The following is a 22,605-nucleotide window of genomic DNA, read 5'->3' as shown; positions in this document are numbered from 1 at the left end:
TGCTGAGATTACTATTTGATCCGAAGAGAATGGATTCAGTTTTTCCCAGGTGTAAGGATAGTTTGTTATCAGCGAGCCAGGTGCAGATTCTACCGAGTTCATAGCTGAGGGTCTTTTCAACCTGAACAGCCTAGGAACAAGTTGCAGTCACAAGCTGATGTAATGTCGTTAACATATATTAGGAACAGTAAAGGCCCTTGTATGCTTCCTTGTGGGACGCCACAGCTCACTGGGAGGGGGGGGGGGACAGTGACAGTGTTCCGTTCACCTCCACCATCTGTTCTCTCCCCTCCAGGTAGGATTGCATCCAGCTCACTGACAAAACCAATAGCTTTAAGCTTGTTAACCAGTATGGAGTGGTTCACGGTGTCAAAAGCCTTTTGGAGGTCCAGCATGACCATGCCGCAGTATTTTCCAGCATCCACCTCGTGTTTGATGTGGTCGCTCAAATAGAGGAGGCATGTGTCAGTGGAGTGTAAGTATAAAGCCATCATAGGCCGATTTGATTTTGCAGCATAAGAAATTTGGCTTTTGGTTCAGATTAGCTGCCTGCAGCCTGCAGACACTCAGAACGTCCGTGCTTTCAGCCTGGCGGAGACATTTCTTTTTCGGATCATGTGGTACAGTGGTGGAGTGGATCTAGTTGTACTGAACTCCTCCAGTTGATACACAGTAAAACCTGCAGTGTCAATTCAACCATTTGTACGGTAAATCTGAGAGAGTGTAAAGGATCCATTTGGTTAAAAGAACATTCGGTGTTTGAGTGTGTAGCCTGGCTGAGGCTGTGTTGCGTGTTTGGGATTGTTGTGATGGGAGGACGCAGCCATCTTGGTTCCAGACTGCCAACGTTCAGCAAGAGGACGGACGGCGTAAAGCAGCCAGTTAACAGTTAACAACCTTATGGCTACATTCATTTCATAAACAATGTGTGTCGCTACCTGGTAATAATAGCACGTTTTACACTGGATTGGATGTCTTTATGAATGGATCTACGTTTTACTTGGCGTGGAGGTTTGTAGAGCCACATCGGACGACGTGCGGTGCGGTGCAGACCTCGGTATTTGTTTTTTTATTTCTAAGTAGAGGAGTTAATATGAATGGAGGATAAATGTTTCCGAAGGCTGACAACAGCAGTTTCGTCCTCCTCTCTCTTCTCTTCGTCCTCACGTTGACGGACCCACCACGGACAGGTACTGTCTGCATATAGGACTACTTCCCTAATATGTATGCAAGAGAGATTATTTACACATAAGAACAGCAGCTGCAGGCGAGGCCCGTTCATTAAAGCCTCGGTGCTCAAGTTGCTGTTATGCCTGTGCACAGTGATACCAGATCAGTACAGTCAGTCAGGTATGAATCCTACAGTGAGCTCCAGTGTGAGGTATATGCATCTGAAATCCATGCTCCAATTTGAGATGTATGCATCTGAAATGTATGCTCCGATTTGACATAATATGCAATGCATCTGAAATTCTGAAATCCATGCTCCACAAATTGCGATGCACGCAATCCATGCTCGAATTTAAAATTATGCTTCAATTTCAGATGTCATAGATCCAAATAAGAGATATACATCTCAAAATTGCATGCCCCTGTCTCGTAGACCAGTGCTTAATTTGTCAACCAATGCATTATTAGGACACAGACCCCCATGTCATACAATCAATCCATCATCTATGAGAGCCTGTGGGACCCCAATCTACAACTTAAAAAAATCTGTGTAAATGTAACAGAGAGCATAGAAATGGATTCCTGAGTTACAGACCCGTAAGGGTCCATTTGGTTCATAATCAAATAATTTAGCTGGGGCCCCCCCTGGAATCCCCCCAAAAGCCCTGGGGGGCCCCGGACCCTACACTGAGAACCAGTGTCATACACAGTATATAAGTACAATGTTATCTAAGGTGACTTAATGACGCAATTCATGTCGTGTGGCAGCCACTAACATCCCGCCTGTGCACAGCACTTTGATTTCTAGCCAGTTGCATTCTCAGTGAAAACTTTTCCTTGAACCAATTGAGATCTTGAAATGCCCCCATTAAAAAAGATAGATTACCTGGCAGAAAGATTAGCCTACGATAGATAACGATACGTCATTAGGCTATTAATCGACACATTTCCCTGATGTTTAACCTTCCAAATGCTACCCACTTTGAGTCATTGGATTGTCATTGTACCAATTTGTTTGGCTCGGATAGGATGATTCTACAATACATGCATCATCATGATGCATGGCAACATGCTCTTTAGTTTATTCTTTACTCTTCTACAGAAGGCAGTCAGCACTAATACATTACTCCCTTGAACCTGTCATGTGATTTGCAGTGATGTAAGGATTGTTGAGAACACCAGGCATAAATCAAGTTCATTTACAGTAGCTGGGATGAATGATAACCTCTTAGTGGACATATCCCAGGCATAATATATTTGAGTTGCTGAGTACATTGCTTGGCTGAACATGACCTGTTGTGTGGCCTGTGTTTTGAAACTCCACTGCCTGGTTTTTGGATAGATACTGCTCTGGCTGTCAGAGTAAAGAAACTTCTAGTGTTCTAGTAGTGCACAAATAATTATATATCAATTTATGAATGATTGGGTGCGGGTAGGCCATTTTGGTTCTAATGTTGACATTTGAAAATTATGTAACATGTTTTGTTGGCCTGGCAACACGGGAAACGACCTAGGAAAACCTAGGTCATTGCTATTCCCATCAATTCACATAACTGTTTCTAGATCTGCTCTGCCCTGGGTGATGGGTCTGGCTGTTCAGGCAATGCCTCTTGGCATGGTCCTGTCAGTTCAGCAGCCACAGTGAAAAAACAAAAAATCTACCCTACTACCACTATGATATTGCAATCTAATCTATGTGAGGTATTCTCATTCAATGATATGGGTTGTCTTGTGTGCTTCTACACGTTTTGAGCAGATATGAAATGAGGACCAACCAGGCAGCTGCAAGCCTTTACTTCCATACAAATACCTGAGAAGTAGGTCTAGCTGATAAACAGGAGATTAAGCTGTTTTAGTGGGTCAAAATAAGACAGGCTCCTGTCTTGGATTTAACTCCTTTATGGTATGTTTCTGCTTGGGTCGTCAAACAGTGTTGTTTGGTACACAGATGGAACAACAATCACAGTCTTGAAATAGTTTAAACCTATTATATTCTAAGTGTAGTCTTATTAGGCCTTCTGTTTAAGCAAACAAAGGCATTGAAATACTTATAATCTATTTTCTGTTAGTGAAGTATATGCCTTTCCGTCTAATCGGTAAGTAAGGGCATTATCGAATGAGTCTGTGTGGTCCAAAGTAAAAATTACCACCTGAATCCCTTGAACAGATGGTTTAGCCACTTGAATCCTAGAGTATCTATTCTGGTGGGAACATTATTTTGCCAAAATGGCAGATCCAAGGTGTCGCGACAGGTTGTGAGCTTGTAGATCAGCTATTTTCAGCAAAGCTATTTAATGTGCCCATGGGACTACAGTCAACTAAGTATACTCCCTAATAAGAACAGTGACACAATTGCAGAGACACATTCATTGTAGGGTTGAATCTCTTGACTTGGCACATAATTACTTGGTCAGTAGCACAGTAGCAAAATCTTCCACTCAGGCCTTCAGTTTGACACAGGTTGTATTGTTAATTAATCTAGAAAGGGGACCCATTGAAATCAGGGTAGTTCATCCTATTCTATCTATCTTATTTGTTTCAGGTCCACAGCTAACTCTGGCAAGATTATTGTCAGCTAAGCAGTATCCTTGTAGTTAGTGTCCATTGCAAATTTATTTGTATATAGTACAATATTCAATTCCATGTCTGTAGAGTGTACCCTGCATACTCGTCCCTTCAGTTTGAACAGTCGTTGGTAACAGCTTTTTATTTTGTTTGTTTTTTTCCCTCCGCTTTTTTGCAATGGTCACACAGTTTATTTAGTGAGATAAAGAGTCAAAATGGTATTCATTGAAACAGCTGTGATTGTTCTACCTCTCTGTTTGGGCCCCCAGCCACAAGAACTCTCTGACCATGGTTTGAAATGTGAGGCAATGTTAAATCCTGTGTTTAAAAAAAAAAGTAATTAGGATAATAACATAATTTATATTACCATATTATTGACGTGTCATTGAATTATAATAACTTTGATTCAGCAGTTCACTCTTTCTTTGAGTTTCCAAAATGCGTTTGTTCGCCATCTGTAGACAAACACATCCACTGGAGCACCTAATTTATTGATTGACTGAATACTTTAGTCAGAAATGCAAACAGCATGAGGTAGTCAGACATTTAGGCTAAAAGGTTAACACAAAAAAGTTCCGGGGACTTGTTTTCAACTTTTCATTGTGGTCCTAGATTCAATTCATCAACATAGCATAAAAATAACACAAATACGTAACATCACATTTTATTAACACAAGCTATAATTTTAACTAGCAAATACCTCAACAACTAACGCGGACACAATGATTTTTTTATATTAGATATATCAGTTTGAGACTCTTATACCAGATCACTTATCATGTGAGGCTTGACACAGACATTGTGATTCTGTGGCATGTCTTATGTTAATCACACATGGCACAGAGATGTTGACCCACTTAACACAGACTCTGCCTTACTAAGGCATAATATACAAATAAACAGATCAGCCTATATAGGGGCATATTGGTCAACCATTATTGGTCTATGGCTAGCAAAGCCTTGTTGCTGTTGTAGCTCAAAGGTCATTTGTTAGAGATCTGCATAGCGTGGATGACTGGATGTGCTTTCTCTAGGATTATCTCTTCATTGTACTTTGGTGTTTAGGAAAATAGTACATGAACACAACCATGTTTTCCCTTTCCCTTATTCAGGCATCTGCAGAATTTGTATTTGTATTTGCTTTCTGTAGAGGTAAAGCATAATGATGTCAGAAAGTCTACATACCAACATCATATGTTGTGTTTTAGGGCGGCGCTGCAACCCTGGGGAGTTTGCCTGCCGCAGTGGGACAATGCAATGTATCCCAATGTCCTGGAAGTGTGATGGCTGGACAATGTGTGAAGACAAGAGTGATGAGATGGACTGTCCCCGTGAGTACAACACATTTAAGACATTGATTACCTAAATTGATTCATTCATTCATTGAAACGATTCCAATAGGAAATATTCTGAAACCATGACGACGATCAATTGAAAAAGTGAATCAAATCAGACATGGACATAATATGTCTAGACACTCGAATGTATTATGAGGTGTTCTGTTCCTGATTTTATGTAGTTATTGGTGGTCCATTTGAGGTGAGCTTAGATATTGCAGTTGTGTGTTGCTGCCAGTGATGGAAATCCTATTGTTTCTCATTAAAACCGGGAAAGCATGATCTAATTTTAGATTTTTGCGTTGGCTATTCCAAATAGCAGATATACAAGCTCACTTCCTGCCACGTTGCAAGCTTGTACATCTGCTATTTATTTTGTAGAATCGGCCTCAGGACAGGTCTTAATGGGTTAAATCCAGTGAGAACTTATCCCTGGATCCGTGACCACATAATGGGAATGAGAGGATTGAGAACACCATGTGACCTCCATACAGCAGCAGCAGCATGTGTCAATATTGCACCTAATTTATGTACGTTGTTGTGTTACCGTGTCGCTTGCCACAAAATAACTGATTCTCAACCTCTGCTAGTTTTGTTTTGTGACACAGGCATGCAATGTAGTGTATATATAATTAGAGGATTGGGCTTTAATGTTCAGAGTTAAGTTTTGTCCATGTTTTGAGTCCCCATCAGAGTTGACAGAACTATGTTATCAGTTGCTTAAGTTTTGATAAAATGGGGGGGCCCATTAATTAAGATTCGAGTGCCAATCCTAACGAGCGAAGGTTCGAACCCTGAATGTTCGGGGACATCCTTAGTTCACGTCAAAACAATAATATAAGTAACATAATTCGTTATTGGCTTTACTGAAGATGTTCTTATTGTCCTCAATCAATGTTAAGTAAAGATAACCAAAACGATCTGGTTTATTTTACTTTGGTGTCTAATGCAAAGTTGATGAATTGTTTTAGCCCCTTAAACAGATGGCATGTATACAAAAAACACCATTGATTACATTATAGGAAATAATTGTTGCTGTAACATAACCTTGGAATCAACATTCAATTACAGACCGTTAAAATTATAGCATCTAGTCAAGATTATCACTGTTTGTTTGTTTTTCACCCATATTAACAAAGAATGCCTCCACCACAGTACTATGCCACCAAATGGAGTACTGTCCAAATGACTTGTGTAGAATGTATCTAGGGCATTCATATACATCCAAGATGGTACTAGTACTAAGGATTACTAAACTATTTAAGACAAACAATATTGTACTGTTTGCTGATGGATGAGAATAGGATATGGTTCTGCTTTATTCTTCCTCATAACTATGGCATCTTCCTTTTTTTTTGCTTATGAGAGGATACAGATGGATGGGAGAACATGAAAGCTGGAAATTAAATGAATAAAGGGAGAAGCTGCACACTCCTGTATATACAAGTCATATATTTTATATGTTTTGATTGTTTTGCCCATAGCTAGACAGTTGGTAACAAATTTGTCATTTAAATAATCTAAAACAGGTCTTGACAGACAGTAGGGCTGCATGGTTCTTGCTAAAATCACAATTTTACTCACTAAGAATTGAGACACAATTCTCTCACACAATTCTTATTTTTTCAGTAAAACATTTATTGCACTTTTAGTCTTACGGTAAACATGGACATGAATGACAGTGACAATGACAATGATAGTACTGTATGTTGCAGGGTCTTACCCCCAATCCAACATTTGATACTGAGTGCCAAGCAGGCATTGGGGTACAATTTGTATAGTCTTTGGTATGACTCGGCTGGGGATTAAGCCCATGACCTCCAAATCTCAGGGTGAACACACTGACCACAAAGCCACCGAACTGAGCACTGCTTGCAAGTTATGACTCCTTGTAAATCCACACTGGAATGTTCTCCTTTCACTTCTGCTCTCACCACAGAGATTGTCGCTCATTTCTTTAGCCTGGAAAGGTTCTGTCATACGCTCTCTGTCAAAGTCGGCTAGTGGTAATCTTTTTCAGCCTACTTTGACACGTGCAGAAATAGATCTGTTAGATCATGTTAGATTTGTGACAATCTTTCAAGAAATCTCTAAGAAGAGAATACCAGCACTCATGGAACTGTCCTTTTAGTTTAAGGAACTTTATTCTTTTATAATGCACAGCGTTGCATGCTGTTGCTGTAATCAACGGAAGTGTCACATTTATAGTGTCCGTAGGTGCGACACCTTCCCCTGTTCGTGTCGATAAACAACATTTAGCCAACAAGAACCTAAAAGTGATATTGAGACGGATTGGAGTCGTGCAGGCTTCCTTGCTTTTAAGGTTTGAGACAATGCAAATAGACTTGAAAGAGTAGCCAGCACCGTTGAGTACAGTCTGTGACTTCTGTCTACTAGCCACTTTCTTGTAGAGATGTTTAGTTTGGGGAAATCCCCTGCCCAAATTTTCTGAGCGTGCCAACTTAAACTTTTCCACTTCTCAACCTATTCTTTCACAGCTATGAAGGAGGAGAGGGTTCGCTTTGGCAATGGCTATGACCCAGTTGAAGATGTCATTGGTGTGGCGCAGCCTGTGCGCTTTAACAGTAAGAATGTCCCCAAAACATTCTCCAATTGTTAATTTTACTTCACAAACATTAGAGTGTACTGTTGAGGTCAATATTATACTTTCCCTTGAAAGTATAATATTGTCGCTGTCACGCCGCAACCGTACCCATATTTCATGTTTTTATGATTATGATTATTTTCTGCCCTATTTTATATCGTATGACAGTGTCACACTGTAGCGATGAAGAGATTGTATATTGGCTAAATTTTCTTTAAAAAGAAAAAACCTTATAATGAATATAAAAATTTGTCTGCCTGTGGGTTTTATAAATATATAAGTATTAAGAATAGCTTGAGAAAGAATGATATGCAACTAAATTTTGTCCATTGGAACACAGGTTATTTTTCCATTACGTGAAAAGTAACTATTTTGGACGTTTTCCGCCCGACAGAGCAGAGATATATACAGTATTTCTTTTTCACTCTATATTGATTTTGCAAACACATCGTCCTAATCTCTTTACAGAGAAGTGTCCCAGTGGGTGGCACCACTATGAGAAGACAGCCAGCTGCTACAAAGTGTACCTAAGGAAGGAGGACTACTGGCAGGCTGTGGATACTTGTCAGAAAGTCAACGGCTCACTGGCTACCTTTGTTACCAATGAGGAGTTGCAGTTCATCTTGAAGATAGAGGTGGACTTTGATGATAAGGTCTGCGAGCGCAGAGACCAGTGCAAGTAAGTCTTCATGCTTTCATCTGCATATCCATTGATGTCAATATGTGGTTAAGTTTAATAAAAGAGATGTATATGCCACAGGACAGGTGTAGAGGAATTAATGTTGACAGAAACACACACACACACACACACACACACACACACACAGTTTTGGACAGTGATTCAATCGTAATGGCGTTCTAATAACACAATGTGGATTAGAACAGTGCGCGTGTCGATGTGCATGCTAGTGTGCTATGGAGATGATAGTCCAAAGCAGTGGTTGCTCCCACTTTGTGGAACACATGGTAAATGGTGCATTTATATAGCGCCTTTATCCAAGGCGCTTTACATAGATTGTGCATCAATTCACCCATTCACACACACATTCATAGTTCATACACTGATGGTGGCGGAAACCATGCAAGGCACTAGCCAGCTCATCAGGAGCAATTTGGGTTCAGTGTCTTGCTCAAGGACACTTCGACACTAACTCTGGGGGAGCCCGGGTTCGAACAGGCGACCTTGCAGTTGCCATCCAGCCACTCTACCCCTGAGCCACTGCCCTGCCATTTGGATTAAAATAACTGTCGGTTTTAAGAACTTGTTAAAAACATACTTATTTCGTAAGCATTATATATTATGACGTGTTTTACTTATATTTGCACATCATTGTTTTGCTTTTCTATTGTTGTTTTTGTGTTGTTTTGACCTTGCTTTTTATGATTGTTTTACCTTGTTGACCACTGTACAGCACTTTGTAACATTGTTTTGAAAAGTGCTCTATAAATAAAATGTACTTAGTTACTTACTTACAAAGCCCCCCCGCATATACGTTTGCAGCATCTGTAATCCCATAGCCTGAACTCCTAAATCAAGGTCACATGCTATCAATCAAAATAGATAAATTGAAGGATGACTTGATTTTGCAGAATAGGACATGGGTGGGCAATTCTGCAATGAGAGCTCGTAATACCTACACGCTATTTTGTCATAAAAAAGTCTCCTCATAGACTAAAAGATAGTGATTGATTCCCAGTGATTTAAGACGAGGAAAACAGTTGCATTGTTCTTGGTTTCTCTTAACACCATAAGCTAACTGTTGACAATCATCAGAACCGAGTCACACTGCATGACCATGGCACAAAATGTCTGACACGGTCAGAACTCTGTTGTAGCCTACAAGAGCGTTAATACATAGCCATCCTTGATCCCCCCCCCACCCCCTCTATGCAAATTAAGTGGTGATATGTTTACTTGATGATTTATAAGATGATCATATTATGATGTGATTCTTTAGGTTTTGGGTCGGCTACCAATACGTGATCACCAATCAGAACCACTCCCTTGAGGGTCGCTGGGAGGTCGCATATAAAGGTATTTCAAGTCAAGTCAAGTTTATTTATAAATATATACTGTAGCACATTTCTCACGACAAGCGAGGACTCAATGTGCTTATTTCAAGACAGGCGGGCACTCAAAACCACTCAAACAAGTAGCCTCACTCCTCCTCAGGCATTATATTCTCAGTTCAGTGGTTCTCAAAGTCATTGAGGGGTTTCAAGCTGGTTCCAAGAAAATTACTTAATATCGTATAAATGTAACCACCTTAAACCAGTGTTTAAGGTGGTTGCAGGAGAGAAAAGATGAGATCTACAAGCGCATTGTGAGCTTGTAGATCTGCCATCTAAAAACAAAATGTTCATTATTTGGAGTATTTCTGAACGGGGCCATAAATACATTTTTTTCTGGATATTGCACTGTACTGATTTACTGGTTTTGTGTGCCTGTAGTCAGTTTTCATTAATTATACATTTTTTATATATATTGCTAATGTTGTTATCCTTTTCTTAAAAGGGCCAATGCAAGTGTTCCTGCCACCCGAGGGCCTTCCTAAATTTGGGGAGGCATCCCCTACACAGGACACTGTCTTCTGTGCACAGCTCCAGCGTTTCCAGATCAAAAACATGAATGAGCGTGGCCTGCACAGTTGGCATGCTGAGAACTGCCACAAGAAGTTCCCCTTTCTTTGCAAGAGGAGTATGTGTTTTGGCCTTCAAGTCAAACCTCAGAAGGCATTTATCTAGACTTAAGCCTGAGTTTAACCTAATTTATGCTCCACCAAGTGCCGGAAATAGCAGACATACAAGCTCATAAAGTGTCGCATCCGTGTAACGTTGTGAGCTTTTCAGCTATTTTCGATGAATCAGGCTTTATACTTAGTCCAGTACGTGTGTTGCCCACCAGAATTGCCCGATCTACAAGCTCTCGACACGGCACCCTGCGAGCTTGTAGATCAGATATTTCCAGTGCGCAACTAAGTATAACTTGGGCTTGAGTCAGCGTTATGTTTTTTCTAATTTATTTCTATCACTTGACATTTATTCTCTCTAACAGGGCAAACATGTGTGGACATAAAAGACAACGTCGTTGTCGAGGGCTATTACTTCACCCCGAAGGGTGACGACCCATGTCTGAGCTGCACATGTCATGATGGCGAGCCAGAGATGTGTGTGGCAGCGCTGTGTGAGCGGCCGCAGGGCTGCCAGCACTTCCGCAAGGACCCCAAGGAATGCTGCAAGTTCACCTGTCTAGACCCAGGTACTTCCACAGCTTGACCCATTCTGACCTGAGATCAGATTCAAAAAATGTCTTCCACATCCTGACAGTTTTCTGAAAAAGCTATGTTTCTGTGTCAGTCGTTCTTCGATTTTTCAAAAATAGCTGACCTGGCCTGTGCTCCTAGGAGCACAGGCCAGGTAGGTTTTTTCTGTTAAGTCTCTTTCTCTGTCACAGTGGTTTCACCCGTTCTTTCAAGATTTGCCTATTGGCATGACATTTTGCCATGCATGGGTTGGAGTGAGTGGTATTGGCTAAACAGAGGGGATTGTGGCAATTTGTGGGTCCTTTTGGTTGCTAATGCTGGATGTTATGCTAAAGAATTACAGATTATCTTCTTTTTAAACCCACTTTGTGTATTTTTTATATTGTTTGTTTAAATGCTATTTGTTTTCTTGCAATTGCGGGTAGTGTACAAACAATAATTTTGACTCATTCCTTGTATTTTATACACCTGTAAACATTATGTGAAATGAATTACTTGATAATGAATTGAATTAATGATAGAATGGACCACAGAAAAAAACCGGTGAGCTGCTGAGTGGAAAATCTGATTAAAACGTGTCATGAAACAAAATGTTTCATGCATTCAGAGACCAAATAAAATTAATCATTATGAAGAATCTGAAATGTACTCATTTGGTTAACATGGGATTGTTTTGTAATTGCTGTAAATGCAGTAGGCATCTGAATTAAGATTAAGAAAGTTTGTGTGCCTTTTCTCTTCTCCAGATGGAAACAGTTTGTTTGACTCCATGGCTAGTGGGATGAGGCTGATTGTCAGCTGTATTTCCTCCTTCCTCATTCTGTCTCTGCTGCTGTTCATGGTGCACAGGCTCCGCCAGCGGAGACGTGAACGCATTGAAACGCTCATCGGAGGAAACTGTGAGCATGGAGCCTATTGCAGACTCACACAAACCTCACATTTCTATGGCATGTAATGAGAGATTTCAGCCTGTCAGCAGCTGTTTATGTAGACACCTCATTCCAGACTGGCCTTAGCAAACACCACAAGTTTAATACAGTTAAATCTCTCCATCCTTTCTTTCCTACATCTCTGCTGTCAAATGACGCAAAAATAATCAATAACAATAATGATGCTGGGACACCCAATAGCCAAACGGTTAGGGTGCATGGGCGTAAAATACGTTATGCCAAATGCCTTTCCTGCCTCTCTTCTTGCTGTCAAAATAAAGGAGAAATTATATTTAATAAATGTCCTTCAACATTGCTGTATCTTCCTCATCTGCTGTGCCTTTTTCATCTGCTCTCATTCCTCAGTGCATCATTTCAACCTTGGGAGACGAGTCCCAGGCTTCGACTATGGCCCGGATGCATTTGGCACTGGCCTCACTCCACTGCACCTGTCCGACGATGGAGAAGGGGGCGCTTTTCATTTCCAAGAGCCTCCACCGCCATACGCAGCCTATAAATACCCAGACATCCAACACCCTGATGACCCCCCTCCTCCGTATGAAGCCTCCATTAACCCAGACAGCCTCCTCTATGTGGACCTGGGTAGGCCCAAATTCCTGTTTAAACACCATTTTATATTTGGGCTATTCCAATATAGCCATTCTACAATCTCACAACTTGAGAGTGAGCTTGTAGATCAGCGATTTTCCAATAATTGTGTTTCCTGAGTTTCAAGAAATCTTGAAAATGTGTGAAACGTTGATGAAAAATAGTTACACTAGGGTTTAATGTGACTAAACGAAGTAGTATTATTTACAAATATGATAAATACAAAGGGAAGTTTCCTTGTGGGTGTTGATTCATAAGGCATACTTTAGAGCTGGGTGATATATTGAAGATAGACAACATGATATCCCAGACGATATGTTTGTTTCTATCACAATATTGACATTGTTGCTGTCGGGCAGAAACCTTGTATCTCCTTATTTTGGCTTTGTTCATAAATTAATGCACTACATTGTCATAGAAGACCAATTAACACTTTAACTTCTAAACACGACTTGCCTGAGTTAATTAATTGTAGAATAGCTTCACTGCGATTAACCCGAGTTATGTTTTCATTGTTTAATCCACGTTTTTAATCAGTTTCAAGTTATACTTTTCTACACTACAACAAGCGATTACACCGTTTTAAAGTGGATTTTCATGACAAGCAAATCAGCGGTCGGTGCAGTGGCTGTTCAAAGGTCACTTTAAACATAAGCAGGGAGGCTTGAAACACGACAGTTTAATCAGTCGTAAGTGTTAAAAGTACAAACAAGAGCTTATGAGTAAAAATAACTACATTGGATCAGTTGGAACATGGGTAGTTTTTTTCCCTTCTTTTTCCTGAAAGGTAACAGTATTGCCTGGCCCTAGGATAGCTAGCCCAGCAAGCACGGTCAGGACCTGGACCAATTAGTGATGTCTCGACTCTCTATTGGGGCCAGATCTAGTCAAACCAAGACTAGTCAGATCTGGCCCAGAATATCACCTGATTTCAACCAACATAAATTCTGCTCACTAAGACGGATGTCCCTGGAATCCTGGATGAATCGGAGAGAGTCAGATCGAGGCCAGATCAACTTAAGTCATATCATAACTGGTCAGATCTGGCCTAGAATAAGCTATATTATTTCAATTGGTGAAGATGTCCTGGAAATTACGTAAAGAACATCCCCATATGGGCTGTGATCTGGCCTAGTCCTGAACGTCACCAGAGTCACTGGGGGACGTCATCATAACGTCGTCATGACGTCATTTGGCTTGCTGGGAGTCATTTAGCTATCACTGATACGTGTCCTCTCTTGGTTCATTCAGGGCGTAATGGAGTGTCAATGATGCCAAGCCAGATGATTGCCATGGTGGATGGGATCCAGGTAGCCAACCCAGACACCACTGTCCCTGTGACAGACTCAGTGCCATCTTGTCAGCAGCGCGAGGACTCCATCGACAGCAGCACCCTACTGGTGGGACCTGATACCCCCACCGGTGGGCCCCCCAACCCCGCCGACTCCACGCCTGCAGACTGCAGTAGCAGCTCCTCCCTCAGCACTGTGGTATAGGAACTGTGGATGGGCAGAAAATAAATCTGCATTCTGAACTTACGGCTGGGTAAGGCTGGGTAAAGATTTGGGCAATGGGTTGACTGCAAATGAGAGGATTTTTATACAGTTTGTACATATCATGTTAGCAGAAAGGAATAGCTTTGTACCTTAGCTGTCCAATCAAGTGTCTGTACTTGTACTGAAGATGCAACCTACAGTACTGACCAGTTGGCCTCGGAGACATGGTGAGTGAGTCAGAACAAGACAGTTTTTCTGCCTGGTGGTAGGGACGACATGGCAATCTGAGGGAGCGTAAAGGACTATTTCTGTACAAAGAAGACTAACACTACGAGGGGCAAGACTGCACATTTGCTTCTAGTTTCCATTGGACAAAGCTTTTGTGCTTTTGAAATGTCTGCGATTCAGACTCATGTTCAAGATGCCCTGATCATGTAAATACTCCTCCAGGTCTGTGCCTGTTGATTTTGTTGTACTTGTTTGTCAGGTCCCAATACAAGGTAATAATGAAAGCGCAACAGTCACACCAGCATTTGTTCCTTGTGATTTTTGTCTGCGTCTTGCCACTGTTGAAAAGAACATGCATTTTCGACTCCCCGTTATATCATGTAAGGCCCACTCATTAGCCCTCCGTGCTGCAGTGTGTCTTGAGATCAGGATTTCTACGCCCCGAATGAAGTACTTTTTTCTCTCACTTTCTTATCAGTGTGATACATCAAGCCGCGTTTGGGGTTTATAGCCCACATTTGCAGTGGGGGACAAAGGTTTTGTAGTTTTGAGACTTCAAGTGAGAGGTTTGTTAAACTTGCACACATGAGGTATGGTTAGTACTGGTCCAAGCTTACTTCTCTTTTGCTAAAATGATTTAAAGAATGTTGCTTCCCCCCCTCCTTCCCATGGTCAATGTTTTTATTTCTTTGCTGATCATTTATGACTTTTAGGCTGTAAACTTGGGCAAAAGCTGTTAGGAATTGATGTCCGTTGTAGTTTGTCCCACATTTTAGAAAAGGGATTGTATCCCATTATAAGATTTTAAATAACCACTTACACAATAACTGTTTCACTCAATGAGATATATGCAGTTAGTCTACCTTTTGTTATTTTACATTGTAAGTCTTTACTTAATAGCCATCTTTAATATTTCAACATGAAATCTTTGATATGCACACCCCTTCATTAGGTTTTCTTTACTTTTGGCAGGGGGTGTATGCCTTTACTAATATTGCTGAACAAATTTAGCCTATTTTACAACTATCTGATTTTATTTTTATTTTTTTGATGCTGCCCATTAATCTATGATGCATTGTTTGTGTATGATGGTATATTTCTCATCTCAGTTACTTGGGTAGTGTATGTGGTGAAGATTACTGTACTGGATATTAGCTGTATACCATTTATGTTTGGTGTTGATGGGATCTTTCTAGTCTGTTCATGGGAACGACCTATCATGACATATGTTTTAATGATATTTAAAAACAAATTGCGACAATCAGATATGATTCACTCAACACGTGGAATAAAGTTTTAAGCCGTTATAATAATATTTGTTAACCTTTCGGACAAATAATTGGAAGGGATTTATTGACTGGTGTGTAAAAGCAAAGCACAAATGCTCCTCTGAGGTTGGTCACCCCGCTGCCAAATGTATACTGACCCTCTTGTCAAGATGCACACTGACTCCGCGCTTGAGTCACTTCTGTGGAAACCTTAGTTAACCACTTGAAGCCTGGCGTCCCTATTCTAGAGCGAACATTCAGCGACAATTTGCAAGTTGTAGATCGCCTATTTTTGGCAAAGATTTGTCCACTGTCAGGCAAAAAACCCTTGTATCTTTTGTTTTGTTTTTTCCACATACATTTATGTCCTACTTCGAGTGTCATGTAAAAGTTTTTTAAGCTTGTTATTTTAGGTATTTCTGAACAATGTTGTTCCATTTCCTGACATAAGGTTTCCACCTGACGTGATGAGGTTTATGTGGTTAAATTGATCACCACCAGCACTGAAGTGGCTTATGATCTACCTTGAGAAAAAGCAGCATGTGTGCTTGTGAGAAAATCCCCAGTGTTCGGGAATGCCACTCTGGGAGTGTTAAGTGACCCATAAGTTGACACTCCTAGAGTTAAACTATGCTGGACAGTGTCCCCCATGTTTGAATGTACTACTGTAGTGTATTGTTATAGCATTCTTTGATGCTACTATAAGTATTTAAATAGATCAGGAAGATGCAGGACTCAACAGTCAGGATTCAAACTTCATTATTTATTGTAGGTGTCATTACAACACAGTGTAACAGCATCTCCGCGTCCCACCTCCTACATCAATGTCCCACACACACTTATATTGACGGGCAATGTCCACAGCGGTAACAGCAGATGGTCACTAGGCTCTCTCCTTACATGGACATGGGCCTAGTTTAGGTGCAAGTCTCATTAGTTACTTTGCCTAGTTTAAGATATTTGTAAATTTGGGTGAGTCGTCAACAGGAATCGAACAGGGGATGATTTGCTGATGACGTTAAATGATCTGAAACCTCGGTTTTGTGTGTGTGTGTGTGTGTGTGTGTGTGTGTGTGTATCAGAGAATTCATAGAATAATAGGACATTAGACTGTGAAACAAGTCTAACAAATGCAATAAATGTACAAACAAAAAGCTGGGTTGTAATGAGACCTACAATAATGAATGAAGTTTGAATCCTGACGGCGGTTGAGTCCTGCATCTTCCTGATCTGTTTACCTACTTATAGTAAAATCAAAAACTTCCATAACAGTATGTACCATTATTATTATTGTTCAGAATTAGTTCATATTTTTGGCATAGACAATCCATTGTGGATTACCCAAGGAAAGCAAGTCTAATGAATCGTTACGTAATGTGTGCATGTGTGTATGGGAGCTTGTCTACTGGTGTGGATTGTGTTTTTTGTTAGTTACTTTTTCGTTTTTTATTTATTTTAATTTTTCTTACAACATGATCTATGGCGCATGTATTTATCTTTGGGCATGCTGTGGGATTTATTTTTTTATTAAAAATAATTCATCTAGGTTCAGGAGTAGCTCTCAAATACTTAGTGTAATAACTCCATGCATTGAAAACCACCCACAACCCAAACTGCAGCACTTACACTTAAGTTTTATCATAGACTATGGTGGTGCAACATCTATTTTTGTGTTTATGTACAATACAACAAATGATGTGAGTGATTGTCCTTTATTTCATAGCTTTTAAATTGTACAATGTTTTGATCGCAGGGGGAGGGGGGGACTTGTATTTTTCTGAGGTAGATGTACATCTAATCAAATGCCAAATAAATTTGACCATGGACAACATCTGTGTCAGCAGGAATGGAACATACATTGGTATCATATCGACATTTAGGCTGTTTAATTGTACTAGATGGAATCCTTTATTGGTCCCACAGGGTAAAATCAGTCACCCAGAGACAGCACAGCAGTTAAGAGCTAGTTACAGGTAAAGAGGTAAAGACTCAAGAGTAAGGAAGAAAGTATTGTCGTATACACTGCTATACAAGGGAAGAAAAAGAAGAAGTACCGGAAATGGAACAACAGTATATACCTATACAACTATCAAACAAGGTGTCTCACCGTATGTCGTCCTGCACTGGTATGCAGGAAGCAACAACACCAGTGTCTAACATGAACCTCAACCCTATACCAACTATCTTCTTTCGTAATTTTCTAATATCCTGCGAAAAGAAGATCTACAAGCTTACAACATGCAACAACGTGACACATTTGTGAGCTTGTAGATTGGCTATTTTCGGTCTAGAGATTGTGTCGGGTGAAAAAAGGAAGCATAGACCCCAGTCAACAAAGTTTATAGTGTTTAAGTGATTAAGTATGTTGAAACCTACATGGATTTAGTGTCAAGTGTCTGTGAGCCATTTGACTTTAAGGAAATCCCTCAGTCTTAAGTGACCAATGTGGGAAATCCCCAACAGTGGCCAGTGCGACCCCCATAGGGAGAAATTTTAATTCCTGGAACTTATTAGATGCGTTCAAAAAAGAAAATGGATATATCTTACAATGACTCATGACATATTAACTTTAACAGAGATAGTGATATCCTTTTTGGAGGCTATTGTTCAGAAATAAAGCTTCTTTGTCCGTGCAGGCCAAAGTGACGTATTGACTATCACATCATTCATCCCTGGATTGTAGACAAGTAACTAATGCTTAGTAATGGTCACTTGCAGCAGCACGGAATGACCATGTAGCTTTGAATTTATATTACTGTAGTGTGTTATTTTGACGTTTTTAATGCAATACATCTGTTCACTTGTAAAGACTGCTTTTTAAATACATATATTGGTCGTCTAATGTAAGGGAGCTAGAGATATTTTTCATATCTTGTCCATTCTGTGATGTAGGCCAATATTACATTATAAGTTGTGTTATTTAGGCCCTTACTAATTAACTTGGACATCCACCCTTCCCCATGAGCTGAATGGGTTAGTAGCACTTGTCACTGGACATCTGTGATGATGGGGGTTGTGGGGTGGGGTGCTCTCCCTCTCCTTGCATCAATGAGCCTGTTGAACAGAAAAGATCACTATACAGGCAATGACACACTTCACTGATCATCCCAGAAGAAAAAAAAGAAAGAAAGAAAGAAAAAAACGCTCAGCATTCATTCCCATTCCTATTTAAGCCTGACACTTTCACTGTGCTTTGTCTACCTCAGCTGCCTACTAGTAAGACTCACCTGGACTTGTGGGTCTGTGGAGTAATGTCTAAGATGATTTTGACAGCTGCTATTTTGATGATTGCCATTGCCTTCTCTGAGTCAGGTAACAACAACGTTGCTTGTAAGTACAATGGTTTGATCTGATCATTTTTGTAAACTCAACATGTGAGTGAGTAAACAAATGATGTAACATGACAATGATCTTTATCCACTAATTCAATTTAGATGCCATTTCAGAAGACTTCTGTTATAATGGGAGCCATTGTGGTAAGTAACTAGCTTTTAACTACTGCCTCATTTCCTTTAATCCAGAATGTATAAAAGACTATGTTTTCTTTTTTCTATCATATCTTCAGGTCCTTATGCATGGGGAGATAGCTTTCCATCATGTCACCCCTTGCTTGAAGAGCATCACTCTCCCATCAACCTGGACTATCACATGACTAGAAATGATTCGTTGGAAGTATTGCATCTAGAGGGATTTGATACTGCCCAGACAGGTCAATGGACGCTTAAAAACAATGGACACTCTGGTAAGCTGTGTATTTTATAGAAGGTTGGCCTGTGTGCGTGCGTGCATGCGTATTTATGTGTGTGTCATGCATGTGTGCACGTGATGTGCGTGGATGTGTGTGCCGTCTGTGCACTTGGATTGTGAGGGCCAAATATCCTCAAAAGTATGTTGAGTTTGGTTAAATGGCATTTACAATCTTGTGTGTGTGTGTGTGTGTGTGTGTGTGTGTGTGTGTGTGTGTGTGTGTGTGTGTGTGTGTGTGTGTGTGTGTGTGTGTGTGTGTGTGTGTGTGTGTGTGTGTGTGTGTGTGTGTGTGTGTGTGCACATGTACGTACGTACACACACATGTGCACAGTGGTTCTGGAGGTTGGCAGTGGCATGTCAGTAAGTGGTGGAGGTCTCCCTGGCGTGTATCACACCATCCAGCTGCACTTCCACTGGGGAAGCCCGTCCACTAACGGCTCAGAGCACACAGTGGACAGACACAGATACCCAATGGAGGTACGGTATGGTGGTCTCTACACGGACACCACACTAGAGGTGTTTTTTATCGATCGACAAAGTTCTCCTTTTTAAAACTACAGATGTGACTTCACTTCCCTGTGACCTATGCCTCTAATTGTCACTGGCAGATGCATATAATCAACATGAAGGCCATTCATCCCAATTTGTCAGCTGCCTTAGATGACCCAACTGGCCTTGCAGTTCTTGGATTCTTTATTGATGTAAGTTCAAATCTTTTTATCTAACCACAAGGTACCACAAGGTAAGGTAAGGTGTGTGTGTGTGTGTGTGTGTGTGTGTGTGTGTGTGTGTGTGTGTGTGTGTGTGTGTGTGTGTGTGTGTGTGTGTGTGTGTGTGTGTGTGTGTGTGTGCGCGCACGCGCGCACACGTGTGCGTGCGTGTCCCTACTTTCAAAAACGCACTGAAAAACCCACCTGACAAGGGACTAATCGTTATTTATAATATGCAACAGGGGGGGCTGGTGCAGATGTGATTTAATCTGCACCACCCCCAACCGCCATAAACCATATTTTTTATATTCACACCAGTTAAGTGAACGATCGTTTATTAGGTGAATCTTTAATAAACAGAAAATACATTTTCAGGTGGGTTGCCAATTTCAGAAAATTATTTTTTACAAGAAAAATATCTCTTGTCCTACCTTTAAGCCCTATTTTCAAAAGTGGCTAACTAAACTGATTAAATTATGTACAGTTGGCACATCATTCTGCATACAAATCTTTACCTTTCTACTTTTCTTGCAGCTTGCTTATGCGGAGAATTCACACTTTGGACACATAGCCCGAAAACTTTCTTCTGTTACCTACAAAGGTCAGAAGAAACACTATAACACAAATAATCAAAACTGCTTCTGGTTTTATTGCTTATTTGTAACTCGGGCTATTTGTGTTTTTGTACCTTTTTCACAAGGTCAAGCAACTTCGATCAAGCCATTTCCACTAATTAGCCTTTTGCCTGAGCATAATATGTCCCAGTATTACCGTTATCATGGTAGCCTGACCATTCCACCTTGTTCTCAAGTGGTCTTGTGGACCATCTATGAAGTACCCACGTACATCTCATGGACTCAGGTGGGTACCTCACCCTATAAACAACTGAGCAACATCTATACAAGGGGCTAATCAAGACATTGCCCTAAACGGGTTAGTTCAGATTTCTTTTACTTAAAGCTGTAGGAAATACTTGCCAGTGGTTGCGAGTAGGCTACGACTGGACAAACGGGAGAAACCATGGATGGACCATTTCCATGCGGCTTGTCTCCTAAATTGATCTGATGTAATCAAAACTTTCTTTTGGGCCTTCAGTGCCACGTACCTCTAATAGACATTCTCAGAATTATTTCATAAGCCTTCAATAGACTTATTGATTAGTAGGCTAGCACATCATACTTTTAGCATTGTTATTACGAAGGTTTCATTTATTTATCTGTCCTAAGAACATGTTCTTTATTTCTTCAGTTTGACCAGTTTGCCTCTGGAATATTCGCCACAGAGGAGGATGCAGAGGATATGAATCCACTGCAGAACAACTTCCGACATGTCCATCCCACATTCAGTCGCATTGTGTACGCATCCAAAGATGCCAAACTCCTCACTGATACAGCTAGTCAATTCTGTAGTTCAGCTTCTTCATTACTTATATTTCAAATAGCTTTGATGAGAGAATTTATCTGTGGGCTTTAGCGTTGAGTTAATCCTTCTAAATTGGCCATACCACCCAAGACCAAAAATATATAGGCTGAAGGCTCATACATAGTCTGGATTTTCGGTGGTTAGGTGACCACGAACTACAACATGACGTCATGTTGTAGTTCGTCATGCTCAAGCCCTTCTCTCTGTTTTTACTCACCACCGCTCAACGTTATTTCAGTGGTCACCTCACCACCGAAAAGTGGTAAGTGATATGCTTTTGTAAAAACAACAACAAAGTATTAATCTCTATGTTCATTGCTACAAAAATCACACCCGTGTGAACTGAGCGGTGGAACTATACTTTTGTTTATTGTTATAGTTACTGTGTGTTATAGTTACATTGTGACTGTGTGTTATAATACTGTGTTATAGTGTGTGTGTGGTGCCTTGGAGCCATGCACAGTTGTTGACACAGACAGCTAGGGTTCAAAGGTCCTGCTCAGGACGGATAGACAGACACACATTGAAGCATGGGCATTTGATATGGTGTGCCACCGCTCAAAAAGTGTTTGTTCAGTAACACGGGGCTCCTCATACAGTATCTCCAAATGTACTAAATAAATTGTTTTTTTTACTAAATACCAAATACCAATTTTATCCAATCAGGACTATAGGAGAGAAGATCCCGCATAGATTATTGATCAGCTTGATTTTTTGATTCATCACTTCCAATTTCATCTGTTTATCCTGTGTCCTGTGGGAGTTCTCTTTCCTGATTGATGGAATTGATATCCCGACCTGAAATTGTATTTTCTATTTATTAAGTGACTGGGAGACCTCTGAACAAATGCTATAGCATTGATTATTATCAGAATATCTATATAACACTTAATAAAGTCTACAGAACCCCAGCAGCACTTTGTTTATGTTTGTTTATATTACTCAACCCTCAAAACTAAATGTGTGTGATTTCTTAACCCTAGAACACTACAGTAAACACGGTGATTTTCACCCGGACAATTATATTTTTGTAATTTTCATAATGTTGCTGATGTCTGAGGTGGGTGGGTCTTTCACCTTCATGATGCTCAGTGACATCATAGAAGGTATGTTTCCCATACACCCACTCCCAGGAATGGGTGGACCAAAGAGAAGTTCACAGCTCCATTATTCTTTTTTTTAGGAATCTTTGTAAAATAATACCCACGTATTTCAACAAATTTTGCCTCCCTACTAATTAACACTGAGGATTTTAG

General features: G+C 40.5%; 2 protein-coding genes across 3 annotated transcripts; both read left to right on the top strand.

Moving 5' to 3' along the window:
* The first annotated feature begins 623 nt into the window (after positions 1–623).
* Positions 624–17,299, top strand: dgcr2 (DiGeorge syndrome critical region gene 2). 2 transcript variants are annotated; one of them, XM_080756420.1, is made up of 11 exons: positions 624–1,190; positions 3,713–3,745; positions 4,944–5,066; positions 7,571–7,657; positions 8,146–8,356; positions 9,636–9,712; positions 10,193–10,375; positions 10,733–10,936; positions 11,687–11,839; positions 12,236–12,472; positions 13,730–17,299. In XM_080756420.1, the coding sequence occupies exons 1-11, from the start codon at positions 1,109–1,111 to the stop codon at positions 13,972–13,974; spliced, it is 1,635 nt and encodes a 544-aa protein (XP_080612546.1). In that variant the 5' UTR covers positions 624–1,108; the 3' UTR covers positions 13,975–17,299. The 2 variants fall into 2 exon arrangements, with proteins under 2 accessions (XP_080612546.1, XP_080612547.1); XM_080756421.1 differs by lacking the exon at positions 3,713–3,745.
* A 1,243-nt stretch (positions 17,300–18,542) lies between these two features.
* On the top strand, positions 18,543–21,452 carry car15 (carbonic anhydrase 15). The gene is made up of 7 exons (XM_080755455.1): positions 18,543–18,946; positions 19,036–19,212; positions 19,549–19,694; positions 19,826–19,918; positions 20,462–20,528; positions 20,628–20,788; positions 21,176–21,452. The coding sequence occupies exons 2-7, from the start codon at positions 19,119–19,121 to the stop codon at positions 21,398–21,400; spliced, it is 786 nt and encodes a 261-aa protein (XP_080611581.1). The 5' UTR covers positions 18,543–18,946; positions 19,036–19,118; the 3' UTR covers positions 21,401–21,452.
* Positions 21,453–22,605: the final 1,153 nt, after the last annotated feature.

The sequence above is a fragment of the Protomyctophum bolini genome (genome assembly GCF_963924005.1).
Source record: "Protomyctophum bolini genome assembly, chromosome: 22".
In the NCBI taxonomy this organism is placed as follows: domain Eukaryota; kingdom Metazoa; phylum Chordata; class Actinopteri; order Myctophiformes; family Myctophidae; genus Protomyctophum; species Protomyctophum bolini.
Note: the sequence above shows the minus strand (reverse complement) of the source record. Positions and strands in the feature narration are given on the sequence as shown.

What these genes read in the sequence shown, in the direction of transcription:
- dgcr2 (XM_080756420.1), top strand. Translation starts at nt 1,109, where the DNA reads ATGTTTCCGAAGGCTGACAACAGCAGTTTCGTCCTCCTCTCTCTTCTC. An exon ending in GCAGCCTGTGCGCTTTAACA is followed by an intron (nt 7,658 to 8,145) that starts GTAAGAATGTCC and finishes ATCTCTTTACAG; the next exon opens with AGAAGTGTCCCAGTGGGTGG. An exon ending in CTGGGAGGTCGCATATAAAG is followed by an intron (nt 9,713 to 10,192) that starts GTATTTCAAGTC and finishes TTTTCTTAAAAG; the next exon opens with GGCCAATGCAAGTGTTCCTG.
- car15 (XM_080755455.1), top strand. Translation starts at nt 19,119, where the DNA reads ATGACTAGAAATGATTCGTTGGAAGTATTGCATCTAGAGGGATTTGAT. An exon ending in TTCTTCTGTTACCTACAAAG is followed by an intron (nt 20,529 to 20,627) that starts GTCAGAAGAAAC and finishes CTTTTTCACAAG; the next exon opens with GTCAAGCAACTTCGATCAAG. An exon ending in CGTACATCTCATGGACTCAG is followed by an intron (nt 20,789 to 21,175) that starts GTGGGTACCTCA and finishes TTATTTCTTCAG; the next exon opens with TTTGACCAGTTTGCCTCTGG.